Source organism: Trachemys scripta, chromosome 1, assembly GCF_013100865.1.
Source record: "Trachemys scripta elegans isolate TJP31775 chromosome 1, CAS_Tse_1.0, whole genome shotgun sequence".
Classification (NCBI taxonomy): domain Eukaryota; kingdom Metazoa; phylum Chordata; order Testudines; family Emydidae; genus Trachemys; species Trachemys scripta.
In genome coordinates this window covers 320,584,566-320,597,289 of record NC_048298.1, presented here as the reverse complement: position 1 = coordinate 320,597,289, position 12,724 = coordinate 320,584,566, and the positions used below count along the sequence as shown (strand labels likewise).

The following is a 12,724-nucleotide window of genomic DNA, read 5'->3' as shown; positions in this document are numbered from 1 at the left end:
GCACTGGTGGTGGGAGTGGTACGATAATTAGTGTGCTACTTTCGCTGCGTTAGCTGAGCTGCACGGTGCTGATTGTTGCTTATGTAGCATGTTGCACAAAACCCTTCTGACACTTTCCCAATAGATCCCTCTCCATCCCTTCCTCCTACTCCTGATGTAGGCCTTTAAAAGGACAGGCATCTTTTAAAACTAGAGCAGGACGTTCCTACCCCATTGTGCTTAAATTCCAGTAATTTCAGGATCCCTGGGTAACAATAATGTAAACTTTTTCCTGTGAAAACCACATTGCACTGATTTTCACTGAGTGTCAAAAACATGTGATTCCCCAGCCTCTTTTGAATCATCTGCTACGAGAACTGTGTACTATATTTCTTGATTTTTTTCCCCCTACGCCTTACTTTTCTGCCCTGTCCTCAGCTTCTCAGGAGAATCATAGCCTTGGATTTGCTACTAACAGCTACTTTGCTGAAATTCAAAATATCTCTGCAGTGTCCTTCCATTTCTAAGGGGATGTCTACACTACCTGCCGGATCGGCGGGCAGCAATCGATCCAGCGGGGGTCGATTTATCACATCTAATTTAGATGTGATAAATCGATCCCCAAGCAGTGTCCCATCGACTCCTGTACTCCATCGCTGCTAGAGGCGCAGGCAGAGTCAGCTTCATGTAGCTGAAGTTGCGTAACTTAGATCGATCTTCCCTCTCCCCCACCCAGTGTAGACCAGGCCTAAGATAATGTGCTACATATGATGTCTTGCTTTGCATGTCGGGTTACTAATATTTCTAAAATATGCCATGTTTTAACTGAATGCTGCAGTTGAATTCAGAGTACTTGGTACCTGTTTTGCCAGCATATAGATTTATTTTAGATCCGCCAGAACTAGAAAGCTAAATTTCCGATCCTGACCTCTCCCTGAGTCTGAGTAATTTGGGCTGTACCTCTCTTTCTGCAGATGCCAGAGGCAGTTTAGACTCTTCCTTCAGACCCTGGAATCTGTCCATTCCCTTTCCATCGTTGTTCCTCCGGCATTGCATACAGGGCAGAGGTTCAGCTGTCCCATGTTTTTCTTTTAGCATCCTAGGTTTTATAACTCACTTTGGGGCAGGGCTAAGCAAGATTTCCCCCCTCCCCACACCTTGGAACAAATATTTAATTCCACTAATTTGTAGGGAGGGCAAGAGTTCTATTTCTTCTGTCTTACTTTATCCCGCCTTTCCTAGTATTGTTTTTGCATTGCTTTCTACGTCCCTGAAGTCTCTGACTGGGGAGAAGCAGGTTCCAGAAGCAAAACCTTTTATGATTTTGTTTCTGGGAAACACCCGTTCCCCATTCTGTCCCACTTGAGGAAATTCCTTTGGGTGCATGTATGTAGTGAATGCATTTGTACAAGCTGTTACAATTAAGAATTTATGGCTAATTTACTAATAAGGCTTCAGCATTTCAATACGCTTTTGGAAACACTCAGTTAGTGATTGTTTGAAGTAAAAAGCAACAGAGGGTCCTGTGGCACCTTTAAGACTAACAGAAGTATTGGGAGCATAAGCTTGTATTGGAAGCATAAGCTTTCGTGGGTAAGAACCGCACTTCTTCGGATGCAAGTCTTGCATCTGAAGAAGTGAGGTTCTTACCCACGAAAGTTTATGCTCCCAATACTTCTGTTAGTCTTAAAGGTGCCACAGGACCCTCTGTTGCTCTTTACAGATTCAGACTAACACGGCTACCCCTCTGATTGTTTGAAGTGTGGCTAAGCCCTGGAACTCTCAGACACAAGTTTGACTAGCCTCTGGTGTATGCTAGAAGAGAGGCACAACCCAAATATCTCAGGCTGAGTGAGAGGTCATTCCCCTAAATGAAATAATCAAGTGACAAATTCTCTGTTGTCTGCAGCTGGTGCTAAATACAAACTACCCATAAATATGGCCCTGAATCCCAACGGAGATTGGGTTGATAGCAAACCTCACCCTAAAATGCAGACCCAGTTCTTTGACCTAGCCTTTCCTCAGTAACACACAATTTAATACAAAACTGAACCTTGAAAAATAAACATAGCCCAGCCCCTGCTAATTGGTGGGAGGGACAGGAGAAAGAGAGAGAGGGAGAGAAATATATCGTGAATATAATTTTGGAAGGCCACATGAGAACCTACACTATTAATCCAATTGAATTAAGTTTCTTAATTTTAGGGAAGGTATTCTGGAGTTAGTCAAAGTTGTCTGTGACTCATAGAGCAGGTCGAGATAGGTGTTATTTGTGGCACAGTGTTGAACAATCTGCATTGTCCTCATCCTAAACACTATACTTAGCAAGCAAGGAAAGGGCATTTAAAAACTTGCAGTGCTAATCTCTCAGTTTTAACTTCTTGGAAGTTTAAAAGGCAGAGTTTTCTTGGAAGTGCGTGCTGATAACATACGATTTTTGGTTGCTCATTAAGATAGTTATTAAGCGTTTTGTATTAAAGTCTTTAATTTTATTTCTCACGGTTATCAGTATGAAACATTCTCTTTGAAAAGTGCAGACTGTCCCAAGGCTAGCTTCGTTTCAGCCCAGGTTTCCTTGCAACCATCTACAAACTCCCTTCTTCAAACGTTTTTTTTTTTTTTTTCCCGGAATTGATTTTTTTTTTCATGCAGTATTTCCCAAGTAAATCAATTAAAAACATTAATTGGGAGATGACCTCTCTCTTTTTTAGGTTAACTTAAAAATACCCCCAAACATATGATCTTATAGTTTTCAAATAACATGGTGTCTCCATAACTTTAATTAAATGTCAAGGACAATTATGCTTTCACTAGCAATTAAAAAGTGTTAAGTATATATAACCGCTGGGAACTGTAAGTGGTTTGGCTATGCAGAAATGGGGTGGGGAATGGAGAATGCTTCTCTTCTTGGTAAATCACAGCAGACCAAATTGCAGTGTTTTAATGGAGGGCCACATTGTGCCTGCTAGGCTCAGTTCCCTGGTGGGGCAGTGCAGGAGACAGGTCCCTCTGGATCTCCCAATGTGCAGAGGGAGTTCAATGACTGCCCCATAGCTTCGGAGGGTGCCCCAAACTCCCACACTGTGCAGCTAGCAGTTGCAGGTCAGGGTGAGGCCCTGCCTGCTCCCCTCCCTTGTCTTTTTTGTGTATCAGGGTGTGAGAGGAAGGAGTAACGGTAACCCCCAGCCCCCAAAAAATGGTTAAGGTTTCACCAGAACAAAGCAGCCATTCAATTAAAATTACTGAGCAAAAACAAAATTAATCAATGGAATGAAATCTTTCAACTACAGACCTGATCCCTAGCGAGGCTAAGAACCTCCTGAAACATTTTAAACACCTACTGAAATCAATGGGAATCAAAGGCACGCCACACCTCGCAGGATCAGGCCCTTAGAAAATATAGCTCCTGGAATGGTACTAATATTTAATTAAAATAGCGCAAGAGTTCTTTCCCCATCTAGTCTTATTCCGCCTCCCTCTCCTCATGCTCCAGAAAATCTCTGAGTTGGAATTATAATAAACTCCTCTTTATAGCTGAGTAGGGTGACCAGAAGGCAAACTTGGGAGTAAATGGGCACCTGTATAAAACAAAGTCCCGAACATTGGGACTGTCCCTATAAAATTGGGACATCTGATCTCCCTGAGTTGGAGGGAAGCACAGCAGTTGTTAATGCAGTCCTACTTTTTGCACAATGACCAGTTCTAACTTATGAATTGTAGCTGTGGTAGAATATTCTTGGTAACCCTTTAATCTCTGGTTGTTTATGGCTTTCCCTTATTCTTTTGTTGATTTTTTTTCTACTTTATGAGCTGCTGCAATATTTTTTGCACTGCTGTAGGTAATTTGGTTTGGCAGGACAACTGTGTATTTGGAACAATTCTGATGTAAGATGCAGAGAGAAATTTTAGAGGTTTATTTTGATTTGGAGGGTGGGTGTTTTTTTTTTTGTTTTTTTTTTTGTGTCTTCCGTGTCAACTCTGTTTAATTATTTCTGAGAGAGACATATTATTTGACCTCTCCTGACAAATATTTACATGTCCTTGAAATTAGCATTACATTCTTTTTTTCCAAATATGCTATAAGCCATACTCATTTTAAAAGACCAGTCTAGTCCTCACGCCCATTGACATAAAATTTGCAGAAATTGAGCCCCCTTAAAATGAATTTCTTAAACCAAAACTTATGCTTGTTCATTACAGGAATTACAAGGGCACATCTCTTGTGGGTTTAGAACCCCTAAAATATTTTTATAAATGCAATTAATTATGTTTCACTTAAATATATTGTTGAAGCTTTTGTTTTCAGGGCATTTTTCTAACATCTGTTTTACAGTTTACAAAACTGTGCTTTGAAATATAAGTTATTTTAGAACAAAAAGTATCACTAAAATTCACTGGGTTATGCACAAAGAAGGCCCTAAACGTGGTTGTCAATAAACAGATACACCTACCTCTAGATACGTTTTCTATGGAAAGTTTCCAGAGATAGCTAATTGAATTGTGTTTTTGTGGACGATTAGGAGGGAATTTCGATAGTTCTTTCGATGCTGAGAAGGGCGTGGGCACTATTGTCATTGCAAAGCCCTTGGATGCAGAGCAGAGGTCAATATATAACATGACTGTGGAGGTCACCGATGGAACAAATGTTGCAACCACTCAGGTACAATATCACATTCTTTGTGTGCAAGTTTTTCATTTGTTTGTGGAATTTGTGCAATTTTATAGAATAACTGTGCCCTCCGAATTAAAAGAAAATCCAATGGGAGCCAAATTAAATGATTTGGCGTTTGGTGAATATTTTGAAGCATGTTTCCACTTGCTTTGAAGAGATTTCAATGTTTAATACTTAGAAAAGTGGCATTTCTTCTTCTGGTCTTCATGTTCATGTTGAACCAAGATTCTGTCCCAGGGCTGAGGGTTTCCATATCAGATGGGAGCTAGGCACAGATGTTGACAGCACAGATTTGTATTATACAACATGGTCCAGAGAACATCATCTTACAATAGTGATGCTACAGTTTTTGTGGATTTTACTGTAGAATACTGTGGATTATTTTCTGTTTCTTTTCTTTTCTTTTCTTTTCTTTTCTTTTCTTTTTTTTTTTAAATAAAGTTCATGCCTCTCAACCTACCCATGCCTAAATGTGGCATAATGTGTGGCAAAGACCCAAAATGAGGGACAGGCACAAATTATTCAGGCAGGAAACTTGTACTGTAGGATTCCTTCCTTTCCTGTCAATGACTGTCTAACCTCAATTCTACATTTCTTTATTTATGATGTCAGTAATTTGCAACAATACAAGTAAGGGGATGAATTTGTGTGGAGCATAGACAACTTTGGGACTAAAAGGAGAGCTGTCCCTCAAAGTGAGGTACAGTTGAGAGGTATGGACTAGTTAGTGCCTTGACTCCTAACTCAGCATGAGAGTGAAGTGTGCATGAAGCATGCACCTTATACCGTTAGGATGAAATTTACATCAGTGGAATGTACAGGGCCTCCCAGATTAAAGGTGGCCTGCAGAGGAAATTAAAAAAATTAGGTTTGTAATGTTATTTGCTTCTTTATAATGCAAAAAGATGTCATGGCAGATTTATTTTTTGCTTTTTTATCTTACCGTTATCAGAAATGTCTGGTTTTGCTTGGATGAGTCATATATAGTTTGGGAGTTCTCCGCCCTTATTTGAAAAGGTGATCAAAGTCTCAAACCTTCAAGAATTATGAGCTGTTTAACCTTCGCTATTTACAGTACTTCCAGTTTGTACTTTTTGATTTATCTCCAGAGCCTTCAGTGACAGTTAAACAGAAGCATTTGATACAAGCTTGTAGCTAGCAAATTGAATTTTGTACATATATTGGCTAGTTCTTTATCCCAATCCTAAATATAACCATAATCTCTGCGGGCCAGACATGTCACGTTACATACCCAATGCAATCACTTATGCAGCCTCTGTGATTTGATTTAGATATTGAATAGTATATTACTAAAATGCTTGATAAATAACCAAAAGAAAGACCCAAAAAACAAAAACAAAACAGTTGCCCACAATGAAAATTGTACACCTAAACCCATCATTTAATAGAGAGGAAGCATGGTCCAGTGGTTAGAGCACTGGTCTTGATAAGCTTCTTGGGGAAAGGGCTGTCTTTTTGTTCTTGTGTTTGTACAGTGCCTAGTATAGCATGGTCCTGGTCTGTGACTGGGACCCCTACGTGCTACAGTAATACAAATAATGAAAAATAATAATAAATAGTAGGTTGTGGGTGGTCTTGGCACAAGTCCCTGATCTGCCACAGGTTTCCCGTGTGACCTTGGGCAAATCACTTATCTTCTCTGTGCCTCGGTCTTCCATCTCTAAATCAAAGATAGTAGAACTTCCCTAAATCACCAGTGTGTTGTGAGGATAAGTACATTAAACATTGTGAGGTACTCAGATACTGTAGTAACGGGCTATATAAGATATAGCAATAACCATCATTTCCTGTGTGATATATAATCAACTCATTAACTAGTTTTTTCTGGAAGTTATGTTTTCATATGTAAAAATAGGAATTGAAATCATAAAGATTGTTTTCTTTTATAGCGTGTGAAATAATGTTAGAGATGAGAATTTATAATATAGGAAATACTGAATAGTGTTCCATATATTCATATTCTATAATTCTCTTATATAAATTCATGTAAGGTATTTTTATCATATTCAAAAGTTTGAATTTTCAGACTTAAAAGCAATAAAAAGAGCTGAACTATGTTACTGACATTTGTTTATTTAACAAAATAAAGCCTATGTGCTAAGTCAAAAATATCTCATATAAAATATTAATATAATCTACTGAGAGTTCTGTAGAGTACATTACACGATAGGCATAGAACCACCTGGGTTTTAATTAGGGCTCTCAAGCGATTAAAAAAATTAATCACAATTAATTGCGTGATTAATCGTGATGTTAAACAATAATAGAATACTACATATATAAATATTTTTGGATGTTTCCCACATTTTCAAATATATTGATTTCAGTTACAGCGCAGAATGCAAAGTATACAGTGCTCACGTAATATTTATTTTTATTATAAATATGTGCACTGTAAAAAATAAAAAAGTATTTTCAATTAGCTTAATACAAGTACTGTAGTGCAATCTCCTTATCATGAAAGTTGAACATACATATGTAGAATTATGTACAAAAAATAACTGCATTCAAAACCAAAACAATGTAAAACTTTAGAGCCTACAAGTCCACTCAGTCCTACTTCTTGTTCAGCCAATCGCTCAGACAAACAAGTTCATTTACATTCGTAGGAGATAATGCTGCCCTCTTCTTATTTACAATGTCACCAGAAAGTGAGAACTGGCGTTTGTACGGCACTGTTGTAGCTGGTGTTGCAAGATATTTACATGCCAGATGCGTTAAGATTCATATGTCCCTTCATGCTTCGACCACCATTCCAGAGGACGTGTCCATGCCGATGATGGGTACTGCTCAGTAATGATCCAAAGCAGTGCAGACTGACGCATGTTCATTTTTATCACCTGAGTCAGATGCCACCAGCAGAAGGTTGATTTTCTTTTTTGGTAGTTCAGGTTCGGTAGTTTTCACACAGGAGTCTTGCTCTTTTAAGACTTCTGAAAGCATGCTCCACTCCCCATCCCGATCAGATTTTGGAAGGCACTTCAGATTCTTAAACTTGGGCCAAGTGCTGTAGCTATCTTTAGAAATCTCACATTGGTACCTTCTTTACATTTTGTCAAATCTGCAGTGAAAGTGTTCTTAAAAGAACAATGTGCTGGATCATCATCCAAGACTGCTATAACATGAAATATATGGCAGAATACGGGTAAAACACAGAGCAGGAGACATACAATTCTCCCTCAAGGAGTTCAGTCACAAATTTAATTAACACATTATTTTTTTAACAGCGTCTTCAGTGTGGAAGCATGTCCTCTAGAATGGTGGCCAGAGCATGAAGAGGCATACAAATGATTATCATATCTGGCACATAAATACCTTGCAATGCCGACTACAAAAGTGCCATGCGAAAGTCTGTTCTCCCTTTCAGCTGACATTGTAAATAAGAAGCAGGCAGCATTATCTCCCATAAATGTAAACAAACTTGTTTCTCTTAGTATTTGGCTGAACAATAAGTAGGACTGAGTGGACTTGTAGGCTCTAAAGTTTTGCATTGTTTTGTTTCTGAGTGCAGTTATGTAACAACAACAAAATCTACATTTGTAAGTTGCACTTTCCTGAAAAAGGGATTGAAATACAGTACTTGTATGAGGTGAATTGAAAAATACTATTTCTTTTATCATTTTTACAGTGCAAATATTTGTAAGAATAATATAAAGTGAGTACTGTACACTTTCTTTTCTGTGTTGTATATTTATATATATTTTAAAATGTAGAAAAACATCCAAAATATTTAATAAATTTCAATTGGTATTCTATTATTTAACAGTGCAATTACAACTGCAATTAATCACGATTAATTTTTGCGAGTTAACTGCTATTAATTGACAGCCCTAGTTTTAATGTTACTTGCAAAAATATTTTCTGGAAGAAGTATGTGTGTCTGGGGGAATCCATCTATAAATCCCTTCACTTCATTTAAAAATAAATAAATAAAAGAAGCCCTCCCGTGCGTCCCCCTCCCCCCAACATGTGGGGATTTACTACAAAACAGCTGATCTTCATCATGCCTAATGGAGACATATTTCCTTTTATTCAACAGCGCTTGTTCTTCCTTTATCTGGCATTTGGTGCGTTACACAGTCAGAAGTGGTAAAAGACATTGTAAAAATGCCAAAGATTTTTGTTTCAGTAATATGATCAGTGGTGAAGACCTGTGTAACAACTTTAGTTTCATCAGTAGCTGCACATTTATTAAATTCTAATAAACTATTGGGACTTCCCTCACCCCATGGCCCTCTACACTGTATGTTACAGTGTAGTAAGAGAAACAAAACCATTATGATTTAAAATTCATACGTTTTGTGTTATAGATTAGTTTTGGTGGAAGCAAAAGAAAGAAGTTAAGAAACCCAAGAAGGCCTTAAAGCTTTCCACATGAATTAAAGGATGTTTGGTGGGGGAGTGGATGATGTCAAGTTACAGAGATCCATGCAGATTCGTGAGTGAGACACTATTTGTGTTAATGTACTTTTCCCACTTACCATGTTGCCCCTTCATCAAGGCTGCAACCACCACGTTTTATGCCAGTAAAAATCTATTTTAATGCAGTCTTGCTATGATCCAAGCATAGTGGCAGCGGTAGTTGTGAGGGAGGAATATTGATTTACTTGATATATTATTGGAGTGTGAGTATGAAGGTACCTATTAGATTGATTAACTTCTGGGAAGGCTAAGCCAGGAACAAGCCAGTGGTGGAGGGGTTGTTTTTCCTCCACTTAATTCATCATTGCTGAAGGCAATGTGATAATTTATAAAAATCTGAAGTTGTACACCACGTCTGAGTTCATGAGAAATGTGATTCTTGCAGGTATCGCCTGCTCACTAGTCCTTGGGGGACATCTGCTGTCCCCAAACTTGAATGAAATCATGAAGCCATGACCCTAGGACTCTGCTTTAGCTATAAGCCATAAGATTTAATTTGATGGAGAGTATATTGCCCTCAATTGAACAAAGAGGGACTTCAGCTGGCATGGAATCAATTTAATGGTACCCTTTTCCCCACTCCCTTCTCAGTATTGACCAGCCCTGATGAAATTATGTCAGGAATAGAGCTGGCCAGAAAATAAAAATAAAAATCCCTCCCCATGAAAAATTTGGCATTTAAATGTCAATTTTTTTTGCGAAAAGGGATTTGAAGAAAAAGATCATTTTAGGAGAACTAAAACAGAAATATTTAGTTTCCCGGCTGCCAACCTGGAAGTGTCTTGTCAATTTCACAAGAACCTTCCAGCCCAGCTGCTGAGAAACAAAGAAACTGGATGCTCTGCCTTCCTGCCTCCCCTTACACTAACTAGCTGTTCGCTCTTCTAAAACACATGGAAAGGTTCAGAGGAGTCGGGAATGATTTTTGTGTCAACTCCAGTGCTACCAACTCTTGCAAGTTTATTTGATGGTTTTTCTTAACGCCCCACCTCTTGGAGTCGTGCTATTACATGAGAACATTAGAACATAAGAACGACCATGCTGGGTCAGACCAGTGTTCCATTTAGCCCAGTATCCTGTCATCTGACAGTGGCCAGTGCCAGATTTCAGAGGGAAAGAACAGAATAGGACAATTATCGAGTTGTCGCCTAGTCCTAGCTTCTGGTAGTCAGACGTTTAGTGACATCTCGAGCACGGGGTTGTGTCCCTGACCATCTTGGCTAATAGCCATTGGTGGACGTGTCCTCCATGAAATTATCTAATTTTGTTTTGAATTCAGTTATAGTTTTGGCCTTCACAACATCCTCTAGCAATGAGTTCCACGGTTTGACTGCACACTGGGTGAAGAAATACTTATTTTGGTTGTTTTAAACCTGCTGCCTATTTATTTCATTGGATGACCTCTGCTTCTTGTGTTATGTGAAGGAGTAAATAACACTTCCTTCTTCCCTTTCTCCACACCATTCATGCTTTTGTAGACCTCTATCATATCCCACCTTAGTCGTCTCTTTTCTAAGCTGAATAGCCCCAGTCTTTATAATCTCGCCTCATATAGAAGCTGTTCCATACCCCTTCTCTGTATCTTTTCCAAATCTCATATATTGCTTTTGAAATAAGGCACCGGAACTGAACACAGTATTCAAGTTGTGGACATACCATGGATTTATATAGTGGCATTATGATATTTTCTGTTTTACTATATATCCTTTTTCTAATGGTTCCCAACATTCTGTTAGTTTTTTTTGACTGCTACTGCACTTTGAGCAGATGTTTTCAGAGAACAATCCACGATGACTCCAAGATCTCTTTCTTAGTGGTAAAAGCTAATTTAAACCCTCATTTTGTATATATACTTGGGATTAGTTTTTCCAATGAGCATTATTTTGCACTTATCAACGCTGAATTTCATCTGCCGTTTCGTTGCCTAGTCAGTTTTGTGAGATTCCTTTGCAACTGTTCATGGTCAGATTTGGAGCTAACAGTCTTGAGTAATTTAATATCATCTGCAGACTTTTCACCTCACTGTTTGCCCTCTTTCCAGATCATTTTTGAATATTTTGCACAGCACAAGTCCTACTACATATACCTAGTGGACACCGCTATTTACCTCTCTCCATTCTGAAAACTGTACACTTATTCCTACCCTTTTAACCAGTTACTGATCCATGAGACGACCTTCCATCTTATCCCATGATGGCTTACTTTGCTTAAAAGCCTTTGTTGTGGGTTCTTGTAAAAGCCTTTGACTTCCAGTTTTTAAAGATTGCCTTTTTGTCCCATACCACCTCTTTTAGTCTGCTATTTAGCCATGATGGCATTGTTTGGTCCTGTTACTGTTTTTTGTTTTGTTTTGTTTTGCGCGGAAGGGGGGGTATACATTTAGTTTGAGCCTCTATTATGGTGGTTTTAAGTAGTTTCCATGCTGCTTGCAAGCATTTCAGAAACACAGCTTCCTTTTGGTTTTTGTTAATGAAAGTTTTATTCCTCCTGGTTCAGAGAAAATGTGAACCCTGAAGGCTCAAAATCCAGACAGTAAAGGAAAAAAAGCTTTAAAAAATAAATCTCATTATTTATAAACCAATCTCATGATGGCTTGGTTCATGCTTTGTGTATGCTTAGGTCTCTACTCCTACACAGTTTTCTGTGAGCAATATTTGTAGTTCCTGTTAAAAATGCTTTTGCCCAGACCAGCCAAATTGTCTTCTGGTTGAATGAGCCTCAGCCAGAGCTATTATTCATTCATCTTTTCCCTCCTCTCTGCAGAAAGCCATGGAATTTTTCTGTTCATTAGAATCCTTTAGATGGGACATTCATGATGTAGAACTTGTTCTCTTTTTACAGGGCACACGTTTCTTTTAGGAAATAGTTTTGCTGAACTGAATACCTAATAAATCATAGTGATCTTTCACATGAGAGGGAGGTTGTTTCTGCAGAATGCCAAAAGGCTCACCTTCAACCAGCAGTGGCGATGGGTCAAAATGTAGGTGAGCATCATAGCCCTCTATAGCTCCGCATGTGCACTTTAATTCGAGACATTTTTAAAATGTCTTTCAGCCCTCTACCAGGTTGCCAGTTGTTAAACAAACAGGATCCTTCACTGAAGTCCTTTTTCTGCTGTCTCCTGATGGCATGGATGGTACATGGGCTAAGCCATTCCCACAGCTGTTCCCATATCAATCAGTTCTAGAAGACTTAACTGTTAAGTTAGTTGCTGTGAATGGCGCACAGAACTCAGATGAAGCTACATTTTGTTTTAATTCAATTCTTTACTTTTCTGAGCAGGACGGTTCTCCAGAACGAGAACCTCCACTCTCCGGAGCCTGGCTTTTTCCTCAGGCCACAACCCCAGCACTATCTTACCACATGCCAGTCTGTGGAGTGGAGGCGGTGTGTGATGTTTCATTTCCATTTCAGTATAAATTCAGAAACATGTTAAAGCATGTATGACTGGCCACTGAGGATGGTGGAGAAATTGTTTGCATTTGTGTGGAAAATTTAGAAGGGTAGAGAAAAAAAACTTCTCAGGCTGTAACAAATAAACCTGTGTGGTAACACTCTTGAAAGCAATATTAAATCAAAGTAGGTTTTCAAAACCCATACAAAAGCGTAAGCTGAGTTGAAGCAATTCAG

At 38.7% G+C, this 12,724-nt stretch overlaps 1 protein-coding gene across 1 annotated transcript in view; it reads left to right on the top strand.

The window, feature by feature from the left end:
* FAT3 (FAT atypical cadherin 3) overlaps positions 1–12,724 on the top strand; it is a 186,078-nt gene that overhangs the window by 53,016 nt on the left and 120,338 nt on the right. Inside the window, exon 7 of the mRNA XM_034779231.1 lies at positions 4,500–4,639. Coding sequence (XP_034635122.1) covers positions 4,500–4,639 — 140 coding nt within the window. The remainder of the gene's footprint in view (positions 1–4,499; positions 4,640–12,724) is intronic.